Source organism: Cricetulus griseus, chromosome 2 (assembly GCF_003668045.3).
Source record: "Cricetulus griseus strain 17A/GY chromosome 2, alternate assembly CriGri-PICRH-1.0, whole genome shotgun sequence".
NCBI lineage: Eukaryota > Metazoa > Chordata > Mammalia > Rodentia > Cricetidae > Cricetulus > Cricetulus griseus.
The window spans coordinates 84988170-85014133 of record NC_048595.1 but is presented as its reverse complement, the minus strand read 5'-3'; the positions used below and the strand labels follow the sequence as shown (position 1 = coordinate 85014133).

The 25964-nt window shown below is 36.1% G+C and overlaps 1 protein-coding gene across 4 annotated transcripts in view; it reads right to left on the bottom strand.

Moving 5' to 3' along the window:
- Nucleotides 1–25964, bottom strand: part of Ecpas (Ecm29 proteasome adaptor and scaffold) — a 119356-nt gene that overhangs the window by 59114 nt on the left and 34278 nt on the right. For all 4 annotated transcript variants that reach the window (XM_027403019.2, XM_027403021.2, XM_027403020.2 and 1 more), the window contains 6 exons: nt 24118–24236; nt 22357–22506; nt 18562–18730; nt 15603–15742; nt 10932–11013; nt 8517–8636 (listed from right to left, as the gene is read on the bottom strand). In XM_027403019.2, the coding sequence (XP_027258820.1) occupies nt 8517–8636; nt 10932–11013; nt 15603–15742; nt 18562–18730; nt 22357–22506; nt 24118–24236 (780 nt within the window). The remainder of the gene's footprint in view (nt 1–8516; nt 8637–10931; nt 11014–15602; nt 15743–18561; nt 18731–22356; nt 22507–24117; nt 24237–25964) is intronic.

The following is a 25964-nucleotide window of genomic DNA, read 5'->3' as shown; positions in this document are numbered from 1 at the left end:
TCCCTACAACTTCCTGTCAGCTAGTTGCTGACCTAGCCTCCTGACCACAGGTGAATTTTATTTAATCAAACACAACTTTGCATCATTAAACAAATGTTCCAGAGCATAAACAAAAGTAATACCCCTTAAAATAATATCCTACAACAGAGGCTGGTACTCTTTTGTTATGTTCTCAGTAAATGGTGAACAAGAGATTTTTCCCTTCTGGTCCCATCTCTTTCCATCCCTTTTTCAACATCTTATACTTCAACAAAAGACGTAGCTCCTTAAATACAGTTTTCATGGGTAGGTCTCACTCATGATGCTGCTTCTACCTAGTTGATTCCCTTTTCCCTTTAAGTCTAGTAAACATCTCCATGTGTTCTATTATTCACTAAAGCACACTACTGTAACTGAAGTGCTCCAGATCCTACCTCCTTCCACTTAGCAGAAACTTTCCCTTATCCTTTCACTATCTGGTGGACACAGGCTTCTACTACAATATCTCTACAGTCTAGGGTTGGTGTTTATGTGTCCATTTCATCCCTTTAGGTGAATTAGAATGTCTGGTATAAAGTGGATACTTTAACATTACAATAATTTCACATCTGCCCTGTTTCCATAAACAGGAAAAATTGCCACAGATAATCTTAGCTATCAGTCTCCAAGCACCATGTCCCAGGTATGGTTCTGATTAAGAAGACAGTACATAAATACATAAGCAGCTGCCAGATGTGTTGGACCAAATATTGATTTATCTCATAAGGTTTAGACACATTTCTTTTTTCTTTTTTTCTTTTTTTTTTTGGTTAGTAACTTTTTTTTGTAATTTTTTTTTATTAGTTCAAATTAGGAACAAGCTTGCTTCACATGTCAAGCCCTTCTCCCTCCCCTCCCCCACAACCTCCTACCTGACCCACACCCCATCCACCCTCCACTCACCAGGCTGGGTAGGGCCCTCAACTGGGGATCCCCAAAGTCCACCACATCATCCTGGGCCCGGCCTAGGCCCTCCCCCATGTGTCCAGGCCGAGAGGTGGGATGGGCTCTCAAAGTCCCTTCTTACACCAGGGAAAAATACTAATCCACTACCAGGGGTCCCCTAGAGTGCAAAGGCCTCCTCATTGACATCCATGTTCAGGGGTCTGGATCAGTCCCGTGCTGGCCTCCCAGACAGCATCTGGGGTCGATGTGCTCCCCCTTATTCAGGTCAGCTGTTTATGTGGGTTTCACTAGCCTGGTATCAACCCCTTTGATCTTCATTCCTCCCTCTCTGCAACTAGGTTTCAGAGTTCAGTTCAGTGTATATCTGTGGGTGTCTGCCTCTGCTTCCATCAGCCACTGGAGAGGGCTCATGTTTGTCTTTTTGTGACTGGGCTACCTCACTCAGGATGGTTTCTTCTAGTTTCATCCATTTGCCTTCGAATTTCAAGATTCCACTGCTTTTTTTCTGCTGAGTAGTACTCCATTGTATAAATGTACCACATTTTCTCTATCCATTCTTCTAGTTGAGGGGCATCTAGGTTGCTTTGAGGTTCTGGCTATTGCAAACAATGCTGCTATGAACATGTTTGAACATATGTCCCTTGTTGTATGAACGTGCATTATTTGGGTATATGCCCAACATTCTAGTAATTTTGTGTTTTGAAATTAAGTCCGGTTTTCAGTGTTTTCAAAACTCACTGCTCATCTTCCCTAAGTATTCCTTTTTCCTATATTCCTATTTTGTCTCAGGGTTTCTATTGAGGTAATGAAACACTATGACAGAAAAGCAAGTTGGGGAAGAAAGAATTTATTTGGCTTCCATTTCTGTATTGCTGCTAATCACCAAAGAAAGTTAAGATAGGAACCCAAACATGGCAGGAACCTGGAGGCAGAGGCCATGGAGCGTGCTGCTTACTAGCTATTCATCAATGCATCTCTCTTATATTTTTGGTTTTGCGCCTAGCCTTTAAAGCTGAGCAATCTCTCCAGACTGTTCAATGTATCTCTCAATCCTCACTTGAAAATGTTCTTTTTCCAGAGGTGGTTAACAGTGACACAAAACTGGTCAAGGTGCAAAGAATAGATTGAGGAATGTCCAACCATAAAGGGAACACTAAATCACACCCTTCCCCACAAGGCTTAGGATCATTTTGGAAAAAGTGGAAAGGACGTAAGAGATGATGGATGACTACAAGAAAAATTATTTTCTGGACATAATAAGGCAGCTGCACATGTAAACTCATTATGGTTATGACAACAAGCATAAACCCTAAACTACCCAAACAAAGTTAGATCAAATCCTAGCACAGAGGAGGTAGTTGATCACACTCCTAGCTGTGGAGCTATTAGCCATTACTGGCTGCTGGGAAAGGGGGAGACAGTTTACTCTAAGAGTATAGCCCCTGGTAAGTCAACTACTCTCTAGTTGAAGACCACACTTTCAAGAATATCCAGGCAGCACAAATTGGTTTTGAAGGATTATTTTTGTAAGGATACAAGGTTGAGGGGGCAGGGAAGCAGAGTTCGACTTTCGGGAAGTTAGAGGAGTGAAAATGATCAAAACACATTGTACAAAACTCTCAAAGAACTAATAAATTTCTAAAGTAAACAATAGATACATAGAATAGAACAAGAAAATACAAGGAATGAATCTAGGCCGGGTGGTGGTGGTGCACACCTTTAATCCCAGCACTCGGGAGGCAGAGGCAAGTGGATCTCTGTGAGTTTGAGGCTAGCCAGAGTGAGTTCCTGGACAGGCTCCAAAGCAATACAGAGAAACCCTGTCTTGAAAAAGCCAAAAGAAAACAAAAACAACAACAACAAAAAGAAATGAATGAATCTAATTAAGGAGCATTCAGGATACAGTCAAACTCCATAATGAAAATAACAAAAACTTCAAAATTAGGCTTGAGAGAGAGAGGCAAAAGGATAGCTTAACCCCACAAGTTAAGTTAGAAATCAGCCTAAACAAGAGCAAAACCCCCATCTGAAAAACAAAACTAAAACTCTGTAGGGGGGTAGGAGGTGCACTACAAAGAAACACCACCTAATATACACAGGGAAGTCTACCATCAGAAATAAGACTGCTACTAAGAATATGAAGAAAGGTTGAATGGCATATATAGCTAAGATAGAACCATGGCAGCTCCTCAAAAACTGAAAATTACTGTAATTGGACATTTCCTGTCCCAAATGCCCAGTCCCAAATACCTGGCAGCCACTTCCCAAATTACCACACAGAGGCTTATATTAATTATAAATGTTCAGCCAATAGCTCAGGCTTATTACTAACTAGTACTTACATCTTAAGTTAACCCACATTCCTTATTTACCCTCTGCCACATGCCACGTGATGGTATCTTTATTACATGACATGTTCATCTGCTCCCTCTGCATCTGCTGGTGACTTCTTAGACTCCACCCTTCTTCTTCCCATCATCCTTAGTTTGGTCACCCCGCCTAAACTTCCTGCTTGGCTACTGGCCAATCAACATTTTATTATACCAATGAGAGTAATGCATATTCATAGTGCACAGAAAGATTATTCAACAGCATTTCCCCCCTTTTTGTCTAATAAAAAAGGAAGGTTTTATCATAGTAAAATTATATACAACTAGGGAGACAGAGACACCTCCATTTACATATGGCACCAAGCATGGGGCTCCACATGTAAAACGGAGGTGTCTCTGTCTCCTGTCTGCCTGTTTCTAAATTCCTAACAGTCCCTTCCCAAATTACCACACAGAAGCTTATATTAATTATAAATGTTTGGCCAATTTATTAGGCTTATTACTAACTAGCTCTTACATTTAAATTAACCCATTTCTATTAATCTATGTATTGCCACATGGCTGTGGCTTTACCAGTCCTCTGGCATCTTGCTTCTTTGCGTTTGCTGGTAACTCTCTTCTGTGACTCCACCCTCCTTTTTTCCCAGAATTCCTGCCCGGCTACCGATCAATCATCTCTTTTTTAGTCAATGAAAGTAAGACATATTAATAGTGCACAGAAAGGTTATTCCACAAAAAACTACCACATAATCCAACAATTCTAGAAGTAGAATTTATTCATGAAAGAACTGAAAACAAGGTTTCAAAGAGATGCTTGAATATTCATGTTCATAGCGCCTTATTCTGTAGAATATTCTTTTTCACTTTGAATATATATCACTGTGATTGGGTTAATAAAGAAGTTGACTGGCCAATAGATGGACAGGTGGCAGTTAGGTGGGACTTGCAGACAAAAAGAGCACAAAGAGGAAGGGGAGTCTAAGAATCATGAGGAGATGCAGAGAGAAGGAGATGAACTTGTACTGAGAAAAGGTACCAAGCCATTCGGCAGAGCATAAATAAGAAATATGGGTTAATTTAAAATGTAAGAGTTAGCTAGTAACAAGCCTGAACTATAGGCCGAGCATTTAAATTAAGTCTCAGTGTGGTTATTTGAGAGCAGCTGCCAGGACACAGAGAAACTCCACCTACAAATGGCACCCAAATGTCTGGCACCTACATCCACATAACGACCTGAGAAAACTTAAAAAAATGGTTCTACACACACAAAAATGAAGCCAAATATCCCTTCCTAGTCTCATGACTCTCAGGCTGGCCATGGTACAGAGACTTGTCTCCCAGCTGCTGCCTGCAGACTTGAACTGCCAGTGTGAGTACTGCCAGAGTTAGCTCCACCAGCATGCCATGAACTAAGCCTCAGACAGAAAAGATTACAGATATACAGTAAAGGCAGATTCAGATAGTAAAAACCTAAACGGGTTACAATGTACATAGGCTTGAGGGAGAAAAGAGAAATGGTAGACAGTCATAGAAAAAAAAAAGTTTAAAAATAATAATCTTTAAAGAATAAGGTAATATAAAGAAAAAAAGCCATGTCAAGAAGGAAAACACATGGGGAATTTGGATCCTGTATGATAGTGTATTGATTGTGAATTTTTTGAATGCTGATGAGCAAATGACAACTGCTGATAGACATGGATTGTCTGTTCTGGACTGCTAAATTGAACCAACCTAGATACTTAAGGCTATCTAAACTTTAAAAAAGAAGTAAAAAAAAAAAATGTTACTTTGGGGAAGAGGTTTTGCTTTTAGTTCCACAGGAAATGAGAGGCTATGGCTTCATTCCAGGTTGATGTGGATCAGGTTTGATCAGGAAGACCCCCTGAAAATCTTGGCTACAGGCATAAAGAAATAAACTTAAAAAACTACAAAACATATAATGTGTCTCTTACCTGCTGAAACATAAAATGAAAAACCATCTTTGGCTACTTGTGTACAACGTGGTCTATACTTATGCAAATATGCATGCTACCTTGAAAACTTTATATATTTTCAGAGCAAGGACACCAGACACCAATGAAAACATCCCAGGTGAATCAGAATCTCAAAATGCCTCTCCTGTCTCCTTAGAGTTCTGCATCCAAAACAGCTTCAAGGCTGCTGGCTAAGATGGTCCAACCTTACAACCTACGCCAGCCAAGACCTGACAATTATTCTGATTTTCTCAAGTTTCCCCCAAAGATACTAGTGCCCACAGACAACTGGAAGCAGTCTAGAGAACAATGTCCACATTCCCAAAAGATGGGGTACAGATGGGTTTTGGTTATTCAATGGATTATGAATATTTATCATTGTTTACAGGTGTTGGTTACAAGTTGTTATTGGTCATGGTCAGAAAAAGAAAAGCTAAACAAAAAAGTTAAATTCAAATATCTCTAAAGGAAAAAAGGGTGATATGATACAGGAATGACAGAAAAAAGGGTGGATTATTCAATCTAGTTAAATTCAAACAACAGCTATGAATCTTAAAATATTTTACATTGGTATAAATTTTAGTTTATTGATACAAATTTAATTTTGCTATACTATATTTATGTTTCTACTCTTGTTTAGGGCATTGTGTTTATGCAGCTCATTTAAAAATGTAATGTATAATTAAGAAATACAGCACTCAGAAGGCAGAGGCAGGCAGATCTCTTTGAGTTTGAGGCCAGCCTGGTCTACAGATCAAGTTCCAGGACAGGCTCCAAAACAATACACAGAAACCCTGTCTCCATAAAACAAAAAGAAAGAAATACAAATTAATAGTCATCTGTAATAATTAAACTTAAGGTCATATTAGGTATGTTTTCAAGGCCATACATATATATTTAAATAGACAGCTGGTCCTCAAACATTTCAAATATCTACAGAATATGGCATTTAGTATGTTTAATAACCTAAGACTTTTCATAACAGTGAGACATGTCTGTTCCTTATATCACCAATGTACTTCAAAAGAGGATAAAGGGCATCAAAAAAACTCTGTATGGAATGTGTTTGTGTTTTCTTAAAGCAAAAGTTAGTTATCTGGGCAAAGAAACTGCCTTTGCCTCAATTGCTGACAGTACACTGTCCAAACTGGACCAGCAGTACACAAAAAAGTGACTAACAAAAATTTTGCTAAGACAAGGTAGGGAGACCTTCAAAATTCCCTGCTTCTCAGAAATGTCTGTCAGATACAACAGGCCAAAGATGGATGCCCAAACATTTCAGAAGAATTTTGGGTGGCTATCAAGGCAGACAGCCGCTTCTGTCATCTCTTAATTTTGGAAATGGCTTGCTCTGCCCTTTCTGTTTACTCAGGTAATATTATATCCTTCTCAGGTCTTTGATAGGGTGGGTTGAAGACTAGATAGTTACATTTACAGTTCTCCCTAATCATGGTAAAAAAAATAAATTAGTACGAAACTCTGAACTCTTCAGGAGAGGACAGCTTATAACTGTCAAATACAAATAAATATAACTGTAATTCTTACTTGATAACTGTTTTGGTTGTATATTATTTTACTATGTTAATGTTAAAACCTTCCTTTTATATTAGGCAAAAGGGGGAAATGTGGAATATTACTTTATACTATGTGAATATATGTCACTGTGATTCCATTAATAAAGAAGCTGCCTGGCCAATAGAAGTTAGGCAGTACAAAAGAGAGCAGGAAGAGAAAAGGAGGGATCTAAGAATCTCAAGGAGATAGAGAAAGAGATGAACTTGTTATAATGAGAAAAGGTACCAAACCACATGGCAGAGTGTAGATAAGAAATATGGGTTAATTTAAATGTAAGCGTTAGCTGGCAGCAAGCCTGATCTATTGGCCAAGCATTTAAAATCAATAATAAGTCCCAGTGTGGTTATTTGGGAGGGCTGCCAGGACACAGAGAAACTCTACATACATTATTCAGTATGCCAAGGAGCCAAACAGAGGAATGAGACATTCATTCTTAGAAAAGAATGAAATCCTGACAGACACTACAGATGGCAGACCTCAATGATATGGTACTGAATGAAATAAGCTAGTCACTAAAAAATAAATACTGTATAATTTCACTTCTAAGAAGTTCCTACAGAAGTCAAATTCATAGAGATGAAAACCAGAATAATGGATGGCAGAACATAAAGGAAAATGAAAATGTTTTATAATCAGAGTTTCAGCTCTGAAAGATGAAAAGAATTGTAACAATGAGACAATGAAAATGTTAAAATGATTAAGATGGCAAATTTCAAGTACATTTTACCACAATTTTAAGCATGGAAGAAATAATGTAGATAAATTAGATTCCTGTGGTGGTTTGAAAGAAAATGGTGTAAGGAGTGGCATTATTAGAAGGTATGGTCTTGTTGGAGAAAGTGGGGCAGATTTCAAGATCTCCTATGCTTAAGCTATGCCCAGTGCTAAACACAGTTCACTTCCTGTTGCCTGTGGATCAAGATGTAGAACTCTCAGCACCTTCTCCAGCACCATGTCTGCCTGTATGCCACCTGACATGATGATAATGGACTAAACCTTAGAAACTAAGCCAGCCCCAAGTAAATGTTTTTTCTTTGTAACAGTTGCTGGGGTCATGGTGTGTCTTCATAGCTATAAAAACCCTAAATAAGACAACTCCCCAAATATCTGCCTTGAGGGCTGAGGTAGTCATAACTTGGTTAAAAACAAAAGATAAAAAAGGATCTAATACCCTTCACCAACACAATAATTTCCTGCTGCAAAGATAGTTTGATGTCAATACAGAAGACAGGCCCAGAGACAGGGAAGAAGGCTTCTGCAGTCACTAAATCAAGAAGCAACATTGTGAGTTAATATCATCTGTAAGCACAAAAGAAAGGAGAAGGACTTTGTAAAGACAAAGTCAGAACTGCCTACTGCCTGACTTTTCATTTACATAACTATGATGGTAATAGTTCTGTAGAAAAGGCAAAGACACACACACACACACACACACACACACACACACACACACACACAGTTTCTTATGGTGCTGGGCAATAACAAAAACTACTCAGAATGGAGTTACCACCACATATTTAAAGTAAATGGAAATCATAAGCTATATATATAGTAATACAATTTTACAAAATAATTTATACAGATAAGTTAGAAATTAAATTTTTAGTCTTGTTATATAAATCAGCCTACTTCCTGAATATCCATTAATACCCCTTTTTTCCTAAGTAAAGCTATTTGTTCAAACCATGTTTCCTCTTTGGACAACACAAATTACCTGAATGTTAGCTGGGAATGTCTCAGCAGCTTGTCTAGAACGAAGAAGATGAGGGACAATCTTTAACTTCACTCTGGTACTGACCGGGTCTCTTTTCAGCTCTGGTTTTAGAACTGCTCCCTGAGAAAAAACATATTTGATTATAAGGCATCTCAAAATTATTTGTGGCTTTTTACTCTTTAAAATTATTGAAGATTCCGAGGTGCTGGAGGGAAGGCCTAGCAGTTAAAGTATTTGTTGCTCTTGCAGAGGAGCTACATTTGAATCCTAGCATCCACATGGTGATTCACAACCATCCATTTAACTAGTTTCAAGGGATCCAGGGGTCACCTTCTAGCCTCTGTGGGGAGCAGACATGCACATGGTAAGCAAACATACATGCAGGCAAGACATTCATGCATATAAAATTAAATAAATATTTTTTATTTACTAAAGATCCCAAAAGCTCTTATTACTTTTACCAGTATCACCTATTAGCAACTGTTAAATATTAAAACTGAGAAATCTGAAACATCACTAAATTAATATATTTTAATAAATAACATTTTTTTCTTTTTAAAGACAGACTTTTTAAGACCCCGAGGAAAAACATCGTTTTATATTTTTTGGAAGTTATCTTCAGCATCTATCTTACTAGAAAGAGCTAGGTTTTCCATACTCTGAATTGTATTTGCTGTGTTAGCTGTTTTGTTTGATGGTATAAAACCCAGATTGAAGACACAGGGTCAGAAAAGAAGGATGACTTTTGCCCTTTTTTAAGTTAATTGTAGATCTTTGATTCTATACCAAAACTTAATAAATAATGATTTCCTAAAGCTTAGGTATAATTTGGAGTTTGAGCCAAATTGCTGAGCTTCTACAGATGCTATTAAAAAAAAATTGCACTATCTTACAGTTTGGATAGGGTCTAAGCTTAAGTTGTATGCTTTTTTTAACATCATTGGTCATCTGGAAAATACTGTCTTACTGAACTAAGCAAATGGTTCAACATAAAACACCCCCAATACATATTTTTTAAAGATATTCCTTTCAACATTAATCTCTTCAGGAAATATATTGCTAAGTTACTGAGTCAATGTTCAAATTTCCTACAATTCTATTTGTTCAACTCTTCTCATTCCAAAAGGAAAAAAAAATCAGTTCAGTTTTCTTTGATGTATGCTCTCTTTCTCTTCAGAGAAAAGGTCTGTCAAAATATCAGTCACAATAACCATAGCTTACTTACCTAGTCTTCAAGTTAAATAACTTCTAATGCTTCATCAAGATATTAAGATAAAACATAATCACTGTACCTCCTCTCTCTTCTTTCTCCTTCTCACTCTTCCTCCTTCTCCCATTGCCTCTTCCTCTCTCCCCTTCTATCTCTCCCTCCCTCTCCATCTTCTTCCATAAGTATGTGACACAGCTTTGCCTTAATCTGGGGTATGATCCCACACAATATATATACCCACTATTACTCTCATGCCATCAGTGCAAATATAGTAACTCCAAAACTTAAACTCAAAAAAAAAAAAAAAAAACTGGCAAATAATTTCCTGTATTTATATATCCCCTGAAAAGTTCTTTGTTACTCCAAAGAGGTCAAACCAATAATCTATCCAATTCTTTCATTTTCTATACAAACAACATGAGTCTGAGAGTTGAATGATTAGCCAAATTTATCTTCCTAACAATCCAGGGATCTCACTGTTCTTTCTGCTACACCACTCAATTTAATCTAGTTAGAATTATTAACTATTATTTATTACCTTAAAGGAAAGCAACAAAACACACAAATCATACTGTATGTTTGGACTGGAATTTGGAATACTTTGAAACACAATGAAGAGAATTTAATAAGCAATGATGTTACTTTGGGGCTGCAAAAACCACCTTTTGTTCTAAATTCTAAACCAGGAATTAGCAAACTACAGTCCATAGACCACACATGGCCCAACATTTATTTCAACAAGGACTGTGAGTTTAAAAAATTGCTCTTATATTTTAAATGGAGAAAAAAAGAGTAATATTTTGTAGCACATGAAAAATATGATATTCAAGTATCAAAATTCACAATTTTATTGAAACACAACCATGTCCATTCAGTTATATACTACCTATTGCTTCTTTTCATGTTTCAGAAGTTGAGTAGTTGTAGCCTCAGAGACTATAACATCTACAGAGCACCAAAACAATTGCAGAAAAAATTTGTGAACCTTCATCTAGATAATTTATCATTATTATTTATGCATCTACATTAAAAACACCAGATCTATTAAACTCACCTTTCCGGAGTTTAATTCACATAGATAACATGGCTTAAAGCTAGCATTTCATAAAACATGGATTTAACTTAGTTTTAAGTAGAGGAAAAAAACAGTTGATATCAACACAATGTTTGTTATGCTGATGTGAGACTAAAGCAAAGTAACTTACCTCTTTTGTCTTCAGTGGTATATCCCCAAGGTATACCTTGTACATCTTATTAATGATGGCAGGATTATTCCAGTCGATTAAACTATGGGAGGTTTCAATAGAGATGGTTAAAATTATTTTTGTTCCCATTTCCATGATTTAAAAAAATAATAACCCTAATATATGTCATCAGAGAAAAATGTCAGAAACACACAGAATGACCAAATGATTCTGTGAAAGGGCAGAAATGAAGGGGACTACTATCAAAGTTAGCTTTAAAAACTACAAATCATTCACTCCAGTTCTTCCATTTTGATTTAACAGATTACTGCAACCAATGGCCCAACTTGGCACCACAGGGAGGAAAAAACTGAACAAAGTTCCTTCTACATAGGTGGGTCAGGGCCAATACTATGAAGCAGGTTGGCAGAGCAGAGAACTTGTACTAAAATCTCTGGGTCATTGGTTGGTGCTTCTGTTTAACCATTCATGATTTAAAAATTATAAACAACAAAACAGCTTTATGCTTCAAATAATCACACCCTAGGAAACCTGTAACCTATTGTATTTCTCCAATATTGTTATTTGATTCCTGGCATCATGCTATTCCCTACCTAGCCTAATAGCTTCAATACCTAAATCCAAGAAGTTACAATGCCATTTGTCACAGAGACTCATTCCTATTTGGGCTAAAGAAAAAAGGGTGAGTTGGGATATAGTGACCCATCACCACCACAATGGGACTCATTCACTCATTTTGTAAACCTAGTAATAATAATAAAATCTTTAATTTGATTGCTGAAGTTCTCACATATTATCTCCTTTCTGACTTTGAACACTGGTTCTGCTTTCAACTTAACTGGTATTGTGTGAAAACTATCTAGTTATGCTGCTCAACTGTATTTTTGATCCATTTCTTCCACCATACCTTATCAATCTGCCTCATCTTTGACTATCCACAATCCCAGCATTCTCAAGGGCATTCATTCTACATTTCAATTTTAGTGCTATTTACCTACATCTTTTCTCAGCTGTGTGATGCTAATTAATCACTTCCACCACTATTCCCTTTTATAAAACTTCAGGTTTTCAACAATTCAACAAAACAAAAAAATAATTTAGGAAAGAAAACTAAATGCCTAGTTGTAATTAACCAGAGAAGAATTTTTTTTACTGTTCCTTTTATTTTGCTGTACTAATCTTTTTAAGGTTTACTTTTGTGACTATGTAATTGTTGTAAAATGTTCAGAAATACAAAAAAACAATTTTTCTTCCAAATTGAACCATATTATTTCTTTTCAATATGACAACCACTGACTTTGTTTATCTTTTTCCAGACTCTAACAGGTTGACAGTACAGCTGGGAGGTAGAAAAAGAATAACAGAAACAATACTTGTAGAGATACTCTGAGCTTTTTCTCTTTCACAAAATGGTTACCTATATGTTTTCCTTACCAAATTTTTATCTCTTAATGTAATTTTATGATATACACATTTTTATCCTAAAAACAAAATTAATTAATATATCTAAGAATTACATTTGTACTTCCAACAATCAAATCTACAATATGGTATACAGAGTGGGTCCAGTTCAAACTTAATGAAATGTTGTGAATGAAGAATTTTTTAGCACTCCAAAACTAAATCCCTTGAATGGATATCAGAAATATTCCAATAGATAAACTTGAAACTTCAAAGAATGTTAGAAAAAAAAAATGCAGTCCAATTTTCTAACTCTAGTCTGGGAAGGTTAAGCTTGGCTCTCAAAGCCAATCAATAAAAGACATGAACAAAAATAAGATAGTGACTGTCACTTCCTCTATGTCCCTCTCTTTAAACTGTAGGTCAAGACTCCCACATGGGATCACATTACCAAATATCAGGTCATAACAAATTTTGAGCAATAAAGTTTCTAAACATGGAACAACAAAAAATTCATTCCACATCAAATGTCATGAATCCAGAGTGTTTCTGGTAGTACTGACTCATACGGCATCATGCAGCTTCCCTGCAGCCTTTTCTTTGAATGCTCAACATGCAAATTTTGCTGTGTACATGTCAGTTCACACAACACAAGCAAACACTGACTGAAACCCCTTGCCTTATATTAAAGACCAGTATATGTTATAAATTTTACTGTTCTTATTGTACATTCCATCTCTCTTAGAAAATGGCTGAAATATGGAAAATAAAACTTCTAGTTTCCTACCATAGTTCCTCAGTATGCAAAATCAAATCAGTCTATCTTTGAATTGTATCATATTAGAATATTTGATTAAAACTTGCTAAGTTGCTGACTTGAGTTAAACTTAAAAAGGATTACATGGGTTTTGACAGGATTAGGACAGAATTTCGAGTAATTTCTAAATGTCTTGAACTTACTTCTGCCATTTTGTACTGAATATTTATGTAGAGCAGTATTTCTAGCAGTAACCATTGTAAAACCAAAAATGCAATCAACACTGAAGCAGATTAAAGATGATCTGTCTTGTGGTATCAAATATTCAGTCAAGATTTTATTCTTTGTGTAAAAATGAACAAGCACATTAATTTTAGTAATAGAAAAATATGATTTCATCATAAACAAATGGAAAAATTATTATATATAGTAAAAATTATTTTAAAATAAGTTTATGATTTATTACCAGCAAATGTCTGGCTTGCAAATCTATTAATACACTACTAAATACCCACAGTCACATAAAAAAAAATCCTCAAACAAAAAGGATCATTAAGTTTAAGAAGTCTTTCTATATACCACCTCATATGCCCTTTGGTGGTAAGCTACTCAGAGCCACCATTATCCACCCAAACATTTCATCAGGAGAACAAACTAAGGCCCATCAAGTTCATTTCCTTTTTTCTTAATATACCTCCTTGCACTGGTGTTCATGGAGGGAGCAAAGTACAACAATACATTTATAAAAGTTTTATGACATTTTCCATATTCCTCTGTGTGGGTGATATATTGTTTATGATCTAATAAATCCACTGGGGATCAAAATGCAAAGCTAGTCACAGCCATAGAGCTAGGCAGTGGTGATACACACCTTTAATCCCAGCAGCCATACTAGCTAGACAAAGAGGTCAGGCAATGGTAGCATACACCTTTAATCCTAGGACTCAGGAGACAGGAGTAAGTTCAAGGCCACCCAGAGTTACATTAGACTGAATCAGTTTAAAAGAGAAATAGTTCACAAAAAGGAGATCTCAGTACTTGGGATCCCATGTCTTTAATCCCAGCTCTTGAGGGGTATATAAAATAGGAGTGGGGCATTAGGTATTCTGTCTCAGATTTACTCTCCAGCCATGTGGAGGAGAGCTAGCAGTATAGGATTGCAGTCTGAGGTTTGGTGAAGAGCACTGCACTCTGAGGATTTGTGGAGACAGGATCATCCATTTAGGTCTGAGGTAGAGGTAAGAGCTACTGGCTTGGTTGCTTTGCTTTTCTAACCTTCAGTTTGAACCCCAATATCTGTCTCTGGGTTTATATTATTCATGTTATACCTCTGTCTTATAACATGTTATTTTAACAAAATGTATTCATTCCACATTCTGCACATGGTAATCTTCAGTAGGCACAGGGGCAGGAGTCTAAGGGCAGTATAAGCTATAAAACAAGACCATCTCAAAATTCATAAATCAATTACAAAACCTCATGATATGAATTTTAAATATACATACAGGACCTCACTATGTAGCAAAAGCTAACTCTGAACTTGTAATCTTCTTGCTCCTGTCTCCCAAGTGCTAAGATTATAAGCATGAACCACTATTGTCTAGCTTGATTTTATTTTTTAAAACAATTAGATTCATTTTTAAGTTATCCTTCAGTCTATATACTTACCATTTAAAATTTTATAATTAGAATATTATATCATCTTGTGTTCTACTTTATTTACTATTACTTGAGGAGCACTTTATATATTGCTACATCATTTTTAAAATTTTGAAAGAAACACAATAGTCTATACAGTAATTTATCCCTGTTGTGAAAAATTTTATTTTTCAATAACTATAGGACATGTTATAGTAACTAAATTTGTACCATTTCTAAATGAATTTTTCTTCTTTTGAATGATATTAGAGGATAAATTCCCAGATTTACTGTGCATAAATTTTTTTCATGATTCACTGCTTAAATAGCACTTCTGCAGAAACTTAAGTGGATTTACCAGCAGCTATATACATGTATTGAATCACAGGTATAACTGATAGTTCACTGTTCATCTTCCTTTGATTTTGATTTCATATAGAGTATTTCACTAAGTATTTCTACTATTTGTATGTTTTCAATGTTTTATTCAGCAATTCTTTCCATAAACCTAGTTTCTACTATAGTAACCACAATACATATACATTCATTATTAAAAGTGGTCTTAACTGGTTTGAGACAGAAGAATTAAAAATTAATTACTTCTTGTGTCTAACATATTTAATATTAACTTTTAGTTTATTTGCCTAACCTAAAGTTTCATTTCTTATGAAGGCATTTCTAACCTACTTCAGCTTTAAAAAGCATTTTCAAATAGTGTTTTTCTCTGATACAAAATTTTGCTCTTTGGTAAACTTTGCTTACAAACTAAGTATGTGTCTTAGTTTCCTAAGCTTAATACCTCATTCCATAAAATCCTGCAAAGCATTAGGAATTCTGGCCTTTTGATTTTGAAAGCTTAACAAGGAAGTAATTACCTCTGCTTGCTTTTCAATTCCAGGTCTGCTGCTGTTGCCACACTATGGCGTGTGTCACTAGAAGCAATCACCAGGTGGAGAACAGCTTCAAGTTCAGGCACCTGTTCAGCTTCTATAAATTTCACTATGCCCAATTTGCACTGTAGATAAGTGAAGGGAAGGAGAAAGAATGGTTAGGGAAACAAAGAACACTCAGTAAAAGCATTGTTTAACATATCAACATGGTCATAAGCCATGGATTAATGTAACAGTAGGAGCTCCTACTTAGGTTTATACCAGACACTATACCAAATCGTAACTATTCATGATTTCATTTAACCCTCACAATCTATGAGGTAGATGTTATTATAGACATTTTTAGGTGAAGAAACTGAGGCAAGGCTTAAGATATTAAAACACACAGTAAGTGATGAAGGCAGGCTTCAGAGACAAGTCTCTGACAACAAAACAATGATAAAAATCTCCCTACTGAGGTTACACAACCTTCCTATACTGATGAGGACTTAAATCTCCAATTGTAGCTTCCAAGTAAAAGGTGATGATGCATTAAGAACAAAGTGCTCTATGAATGTTTGTGAGAAAAAACATGTGAACACCTCACATTCCAGAGTTTTATTCTATTGTTAAGATATAATTCTTGTCCTCTACTTTCTTAAGATACTAAAAACAGAGACTATGATTTCAAACCCACTCTAGTCAATCCAAGTACAATTCTAATCCAACAGTAGTATTTAACCCAACAAGCTCAATGAAATACAACAAAGAGTCTAAGAAGAACTTCCTGAAATGTGAAGAGCTATGAATTTCACTACAAATAATTCTGGGACAAATACACCTAAAATGCAAAAACTGTTTTTACTTTAAAAACCAGTTATATAATAGTTCTCAGATACATAAATTAGGAATGATAAAATATACTATTAAATGAGAAAGAATGGCAATAAATAAGTGCAACTTATCACAAAAAAGACCTACCTCTCCTCCCTGCTCAACATAACTTTCTTCTAAGAGGTACAGTTTGAAAAGAGAAGGAATTACTAACATAAATTGCAAAAGCATGGTTATAGAAGTCAAATACAAAATACATGACAAAAAATGTATAAAGAAAAACTGAAAACTACAGATTTTCATCAATAAAAGGTAAAATATTACATGATCCAATTTTACACAAACATTAAAAGACCAGTAAAAAGACTAAACTGTTATGTGACAAGTATAGATGTATCATGTAAAAACTGTTCATACAAATATACAAACACACAGAGAGAGAGAGAGAGAGAGAGAGAGAGAGAGAGAGAATGAAAGAGAGAAAAGGGGGAAGAAAGCTAACTAGGAAGGCAGAACTATAGGTGATTTTTAACTTTTTGTTATCCTTGAGGTGATATCGATTGATATGGTGATATGGTCCTAAGCCTGCCTGACTGCTAGGCACTCATCACTGAGCGGTATTGTGGGGTTTCTTATTTTGTTTTGTTTTGTTTAAGACAGGGTCTCAAATGAACTATGTTGTAGCCAAGGATAACTTTGAACATCCTGATCCTCCTTACCATGAAGTCTTGGTTATAGAGTGCCAGGATTCAACCACCACTTCATGCATGCTTGTAAGTACTCTTATTAACTAAGCTATATACTCAGAACCCTGACTACTTAAACCTTTACCTTTGTAATTAGAAAAAACTAAAAGTTTTAGAAGAAAAAGTATTCAAAATTAATTTTTCATTTTTAAAGCTTAACTATTCATTTTAACATCAGATTATGAAACAGAGAAAACAGATACTGAGACCTTTAAATTCAGCAAACAATAACCAACTTAAGACTATAAGTGAACAACAACAATAATTTCTGCTCTCCAGTAGATACAGCTTTATGCCTCAGAGAAGACTAGGTTCCAAGTCTGTAACAAAAGTGAGACCTTGGTGAATCTCAAAATCTCAGTGCCTTTTAGAAAAGGAGCTCAATTCTGATACCTCATTAGTTGCTGTGAGGATTAAATGAGATAATATACTCAAAGTACCCAGTATAGAGCCTGCTACAGGTCACACTCAATAGAGTGGTTTCTATTCTATTTACCTTCCTCACATATGGTTTAAGGAGGGAAAATAGAAGGTGTACAAGCATGAAGTAAATCTAATCAATTATAACCCTCACTGAATATAACACTCTTAAATTTTTGAGTAGCAAGAATGCCCCACTTGCTTCTTTTTACCCTCTCCTGGGAACACTTTTGACCAATGGTCACTTACAATCCCAAAAAGAAAAGGATCAAATCATTGAGACTGCTATGGAGAAATAAAGGAAGGATTGGAAGACTAACCCATGTTGCTTGAATTCCAAAATAATTACATACTGATTTCTGTTCTTCCCTGAGGTGCCTGATGACAGACACAGGGAGGCACCTTCTCTGTAGAGCACCAGTCATTTTTAAAAGCTGCTCAGAGAACATCTGTGTCCTGTTTAAATCCAGAATAAAATTCTTAATGCCAATTTTTAAAACCCCAAGAAGAAATATAAAAGGGAGTCATGCTTTTCCCCACATTTTCACTTGTGAAGTATAGAGGTTCCTCACTTTACACAAAATGTACAGTCCTAAAAATTGAATAGAATAATGAAAGATAAATTGTAATTTAACTGCATCAAAGGAGCTAAGTAATTATTAAGACCTATAATTATAAATTGAAATGATGGAAAACTAAATCTGCTCAATATAAAAGTGGGTTGTGCATAACACTTGAAAGATGTGAGCAATGTTTGAAAGACTAAGATCATTTCCCACTCCTCCCTTTCCCTAGGACTTTAACAGAAAACTATTGAGGAAAAGAATATTTTGCATCATTTGCTCCTTTCAAACATATTCTTTAGAGAACCTGAATATACAGGAATTACATTGCACATGCTTCCAAGAACTTCATAGGGGCAAGTGTTCAAGGCCAACTACCACAATGAGCAAACTGTGTGATACCTGTTCCAATTGTTCAGGTGTCCACGGGTTATCACCAATAACTCGTTTAGCTGCATAAAAGCTCATTCCTGGGGGAGGCTGTGGGATTCCAGAACCTCCCCCACTGTTTGAAGAAGAACCCTGTGATGAAGATGAATTTTGGCGACTCTGGGATTCATTTAACACATATCTGAAAAGAAATAAAAACATGTGGATTTGTGTATATACACAAAGATTCATAAAACAAGTCAACCACATGCTGTCCTTATATAGTAGTATATAAAACAGCAATTCTCAAATTATGGGTCATGACTCCTTTGGGGGTCAAATGACCCTTTAATAGGTGTTGCCTAAGACCATCAAGAAATATAGATATTTATATTATCATTCATAACAGCAGCAAAATTACAGCTATGAAGTAAAATAATTTTAGGCTTGGAGTCGCCATAAGAACTGTATTAAAGGCTCACAGCACTGGGAAGGTTGAGAAGCTAGAAGAACAATCAAAATAAAAATTCCAACATGAAGAATCTTTATTGTGCCGGGTGGTGGTGGCACATGCCTTTAGTTCCAGCACTTGGGAGGCAGAGGCAGGCGGATCTCTGTGAATTTGAGACCAGCCTGGTCTACAAGAGCTAGTTCCAGGACAGGCTCCAAAGCCACAGAGAAACCCTGTCTCGAAAAACGGAAAAAAAAAAAAAAGTTTGTTTGAGACAGGATTTCTCTCCTGGAAGTTGCTCCACAGACCAGCCCAACCTCGAAATCAGAGATCCACCTGCCTGGGCCTCCTGAGTGCTGGGATTAAAGGTGTGTGCCATGACTGCCCAGCAACATAAAGAATCTTAAAGAAAGGTATCTACATCCTCAGCAAATTAATCAGAAGAACCTATCACTAAGGCAGTTATACATGAATTACAACACTTAACAATAGTGAGTGCAAAATATCTGTACCATTTCTATATACATACACTATTGTCTGATGAGTTAGTAAAGACTCACTTCATTTTGACTTTTAACTGACAAACACAGACACAAGTTTGTGGACCTCACAAGGCATATGGTCACTGTGTTCTGTACTCCAAACAGAAATTTTACAGTTATTCTTTCTTTGTAACTCACATCAGAAAACTCACTGAAGCCTTTGACAAATTGCCAACATATAAGTACGTAATATTATAGAAGTTCAAAACAAAGTAAAAGGGTCAAAGAGAAAAGGTTAGGAAACAGGAAGATGGCTCAATAGGTAAAGGCACTTACCACACAAGTCTGACAACCTGAGTTTGAGTCCTGAAACCCATTAAAGGTAGAAAAAAAGAACCAACTCCTCAAAATTGCCCTCTGATTTCCACATACGCCATACCCATATACATACAAATAGTGATAATAGTTTTAAAAGTAGGAAAAATAAAAAAAAAAATAAGAATTTTCCCATTATATACTCAAAGCTCTTTGCATCTAATTATTGTTACCTTATTTATCTTTTAACTTGAAGAAAGTAGAAATAAGATCGCTAATGAATTCATTTTCATTCATTTAAGACTAGTATTCTTCACAAAATAAATTCTTGATACAATTATTAGTTAAAAACTCCTTCAACAGTATAATTCTATACTGATAAATCTGGTCATAATGGATATTAAAATTCTCAGTATAATTAAAGAAAACAGTTGGAAGCTGTTTGAATGAGAATGTCTCCATGGGCTCACACTAGGTTCCCAGTTACTGGTACTTTTGGGGGAGATTTTATCTCCATAACCATAAAATACAGTTCTGCTGGAAGGAGTAAATCCCTGGGGGTGAGATTTGAGAGTTTATATAGTCTTGCCCCACTACCAGTTCATTCTCTCAGCTCTGTGACTACAATCAAGGCCCTGAAAAAAAAAAAAAAAAAATCAAGCTATGAAACTAGAGGAGCTGAAGAAGAGCAAACTGAAAGAGATTGACTCATATAGCCTGAACACTCTTGTCTCTGCACTGAGGTCAGATAATATGCAGGCTCCATTTGCCTAGCCCTCTATATACATATATACTCAAGATCAGGGAAAACAGGATGCAAGTAGTACTTTAGAAAACTATCTCTGGCAACAGGATAAAACCAGTAGGCTAGTGGCAGACCACAATCTGGAAACTAGGCCAGATTCCAAAGTTTAATAAAACACATCTTGACTGAACTAAGCCCCCTGAACTTGGGTGTTAGTTGGGAGGTCTGGGCAGTCTATGGGGCAGTGGAACCAGTTATTTAACCCTAGTACATGAAAGGGCTTTGGGAGCCCATTCCCTATGGAGGGATACTCTCTCAGCCTAGATACACTGGGGAAGACCTAGGTCCTGCCCCAAATGATGTGACAGACTTTGATGATTCCCCCATGGGAGGCCTCACCCTCCCTGAGGAGTGGATGGGGGTAATGGGAGGAAGGAGGAGGGGACACACAAGAACGGACTGGGATTAGTATGTAAATAAGATTGTTTTTAATTTAAATAAAAATTAATTTAAAAAACACATCTTGACTGAAAGGGACTAAAAAATCTATTAAGAAAGATGTCAACAATGTGATAAAAACACAAAGTAGTATGCAGGTGGATCTTTGGGGTATGAGGACACAGAAAATAGAGCAAATATATCTACATAGGATAAGAAATGTCTGTCAGAGACACAGAGTTGACATCAAGCCAGTAAGAGGTATTTTCCAAAGGGACTCTGTTGTCAGTTTTTCTGCAGAGAAATACCCTAAAGCGAGAATTAACTGAAATGCCTTAAAGAATAAGATGACAAGTACTTGTAGGGGAGTATGAACCACTAAATGCATATAATGAGTGGCTTATGAGAAACCAGTTCTAAGATGTACTTTTAAGATCTATGCTAGAAATCAGATAGCTCTACAGCATTGTAGAAAAGTTTGAAGACATGATAGGGATAACTAAGTACAATTTTGATATATATGTATAACATTATATCATAGTGAAGTCCATTATTCTGTACACTAACTTGTAGGGAGACACCGTAGCCATGCCTCCTAGTAGCCCCTACAGGTATGCCTTGCCACGCCCTCAGAGGCGGTCAAAGATGATGATGAAACTATTCTTAAGGGACCTCGCACACGTGGATAGCCCCTTCTCTCTGGCCACGATAGCTTGCGACCTGTGGGCACGCTCTGGCTTGTGTTTGGGCTGGTGTTTATCTGAATAAAGAAATGATAGCCTTATAGATTACGGATCATCTTTGAGTGCACACAGCACAGAATAATCAACACTAACTAAAAAAACGGAGATAAAAAACAAAGGTGGCTGGGTGGTGGTGGTGCATGGCTTTAATCCCAGCACTCTGGAAGCAGAAGCAGGAGGATCTCTAAGAGTTCAAGGCCAGCCTGGTCTACAGAGTTAGTTCCAGGATAGGCTCCAAAGCTACAGAGAAACCCTGTCTGGGAAAAACAACAACAACAACAAAGAAGTGAGAACAAAATTGTAGTCAACAGTTGAAGAGATCCAAAACTAAATGGTAGCAGTGCAAAGAGATTTCAGGACATCAAGGAGAAAGGAAACTATGAAGAGAAAAGTTGGATGTGATTTCCAAAGGCTGCAAGGTTCTATGAGACTCAACACAACATTTACTTGAGCCTGGGACAGGTGAAGTCTGAAATCACAACAGCAATTCCACATCTACACAGGAGCTGTACCTATACTTTAAGACTGATGCAAATCCTCAGAGATGCATCCATTCACAGTCGAGCTGAATAATTTAAAACAGCACCTAATTTCCATATAGTAGACTCAGTGAAAAATGACATCGTTTGGCTTCATTTGTCTTTTTTAACTTACCCATAAGGCATCAGAAGGACATCTAGCATAAAGTCCAAAAGCAGCTGCACAGTCTTTGGTTTCTCAGCAAGATTAAAAGGAGAAGCTGATTTTGATGATTCAGCTGGGTATTTCATGTGAAAAAGGGTTGGTATTAAAAGATGCATTAAGCTGAAAAAAAAATTACATTTATTGAAGCTACTTAATAAATCAATTTTTATACATGCAAAAGACAGAACAAAGAACACTTAATAAATGTCAATTATATTAGGAGTTATTCATTTTTGATACCAATTATGTACAAAATCCTAATTCAGATAGCCTTGATTTCCTAATCCCAGCACCCAAGAGGCATAGACAAGCAGATCTCTCTGAGTTTGACCAGCCTGGTCTAAAAGAGCAAGTTCCAGGACATCCAGGGATATACAAAGATACCTTGTCTCAAAAAAAAAAAAATTAAAATTTCCTAAGTAATAATCTGGGCATGGTGGTGCATGCCTTTAATGCCAGCACTCAGGAGGCAGAAGCAGGTAGAATTCTGAGTTAAAGGCCGGCCTGCTCTACAGAGCAACTTCCAGAACAGGCATTACTACACCCTGTTTAAAAACCAACAAAAATACTCAAAGTATTAAGTGATAATTGGCAATTAGCCAATGTGGTTCATCACTTTAAAAATCTGGGAAAAAGTATATAAAACAGACTTGATGTTACCAAAAAGGTACTTCATATTAAATTTTAGATAACAATTCAACATATCCTTTCAATAAAAATTTAATTTTAATTACTAATTTTGCTTGTAAACACCTGTAGTCTTTTGTTCTCAATTTGTGAAGCCCTAAATTTGATCCCCAACACCATTATTAATCAATTCATCAATCAATTAGTAAGTAAATCAAACTGGAAACATCTTTCTCCTTGACAGGTCTGAGATACAGATCTTTTCACATAAGCCCACATCTAAATCCTTCCACTTTTCCAAAGTCTGCATTAATATATTATATTAATAATACTCTATTGCCTCCAAAACTTTTTGAGAAATGTTTTATCCTTCAACATAGAAATGTTTGATTAAAATGTTCATCTTAGTTACTTAATGCAAGTATGGTATTTCACCTACATGTATATCTGTACACCACAAGGATAACCTAGTGTCCAGAGGCCAGAAAAGGGTGCTGGATCCCCTGGAACTGAGTTAACAAATGGCTGTGAACCACCATGTGGGTGATAGGAATTGAAAGAGCAGCCAGTGCTCTTAACCACTGAGCCATTTCTCCAGACTCAATGAGGAAGAGTTTTAACATCACATAAATTAATTACTTAAAAACAAATGACAGACTGGAGATATGGCTCAGCAGTTAAGACCACTGGATGTTCTTCCAGAGGACCCAGGTTCAATTCCCAGCACCACCTGGAATCTCACAACTGTTTGTAACTCTAGGATCTGACACCCTCACACTGACATACCTGTAGGCCAAACACCAATGCACATAAAATAAATAAATCTAAAAGAAAATGTTTGGGAAAAACAAATGACAAAAACTGAAGCAGTTAGATTTAGAAAGTGTCATTAGTTCTAGACATTTTTCAATGTTTACATCAAGAACTTTCATAATGTTATTAATAAAATAATAACTAAAACAGTAACAGAAAATGTAACTATCTTTCGGTTAAATGAGCGCAAGGCTTTTCATTTGCCACATGAAACCAAATGTGACCTGTATTTGAAAGGCAGTTAGTTGTTGACTCTTGCAGATAAGAAGCAGGTAAATGAAGAAGTCATACCTATCCTGCTGTGGCTGAGGCTTCCCTTCCATGGCAGTAAGAAGTGTAGGGGCCAATTCACATTGTTTTTCCACTGGCAGGCGAGGATAGCCCATCTTAACATAAATTATAGTGAAATTCTAATGCAGTAAGAGAAAAGCAAGTAAGTATGAAAGAAAAAAATACGATTACAAGAAGTTACAACAACAAAAAAAAAAAAAAAAAAAACACAAGAATCATCCTCTCCACAGGTTTATTACAGCTTAATCAAAATACTATATATCAGGGGAAGAATCCAAGCACAGTTTATTCAAACTGTTTTAAAGTGGGCTTTTTATACAAGAAAGGTAACTTAACCTAATGAAGTCATATGCACAATTACTATTAACTAGAAGAAAAAAAATCATCTAAATCTACATCATCATCACATCTCCCAGATTGCTGTATTAATACTACACACATGTTAACAAATCCCATGTTTTCATTTCCCAGCTGCTCAGTTACTGAAACCATCTTTGGAAACTGCAGCACTCTGGTTCCTCACTCCAGTAGCAACTCAGCAATGGATGACAGATGAGCCAGGGAAGCTGAGTGCTGCACATGTAATCAGTAGCTCTATAAGCCATGCAAAATTCACAACTGTAGCAAACCCATGACATAAGTCCATATTTGCACATAAGATAGAGCTGCTTTCTGAAGGATTTATCACAAAAATGAACAGGATTCATAACTAAGACCTTCTATTTGGCATAGTTAATGAGCCTCAATATTTGTATTGGCTTAAAAGATATTATCTGCAATGGAACCTCCAAAAGTTTTGTAACTCCTGATAAAGCAATTTAGTAAATTTTGCCCCATTGTTAAAAATCACAAAAACCAAGAAAAACACTGTTTTCATATAACATCAACATTTCTTACATTTTGTTTTCATGAAACGGAATGAAGAGGTATACTTGTCAGTCACAGGTTTACTCCATTACAGAAAGGGTATCTTTTGAATACACACAACAGAAACAATATTGCTTTATAATGCCTATGTGCTGTAACCCTTCTCTTTATTCAGATTTGTCTCAATCAAATTACTGTTATTTACATAAAAACAAAAATTTTATGTGTTGAGCTGGGGATATAGCTTAGCAGCATACTTGCCTTACATGCAAAAGGCCCTGGGTTTAATCCCCAGTAGCATAAATTTTTTGATGATACATATTATAAAGTACCATGTGACATTTTAATATATGTATATATTATATAATGTTTCCATTAGGTTAAACATATCATTTCATTAAGGCAAAACCTTGAAAAGCCTTTTTCCCCCCCCAGATTTCTACAAGGTGTTTTGTTGTTCATGTGTTTGTTTTCAAGAACATCCCATTATGTTGCTCAGGCTGGTCCTGAATTTCTGAGCTCAAGCAATACTCATGCCTCAACCTAACAAGTCAATGGAACTGCAGGTCCCACCACCACACTGGGAACCTCTAGCCTTTTAATGCAAAGTATCAGCTTGTTACCTAAATTCACCCTAATTGGGCACAGCAGAAGTTCCTGTTCTCTAACTTCAAACCTCGTAATTAACCTTTTCCCAACTTCTGATAACCCCTCATCTACTTTTTTTTTTTTAACCCCTAATCTACTCTTAATTTCTATGGATTAACTTGTTCAGGTTCTATGAGTAAATGCCTGACAGTCATTTCACCAACATTTCTTTGCCCAATGTAAATTGACATCATTACCATGTCCTTTAATTTTCTTTGAAGCAGCATTAGGTGTGAATCAGTATTCTGTGAAAAGACAGCATGCCATTTAAAGAAAAAATGTTTCCATTATATATGATCCAAGAATGAAATTCTAAGCTTGCCAATATACAT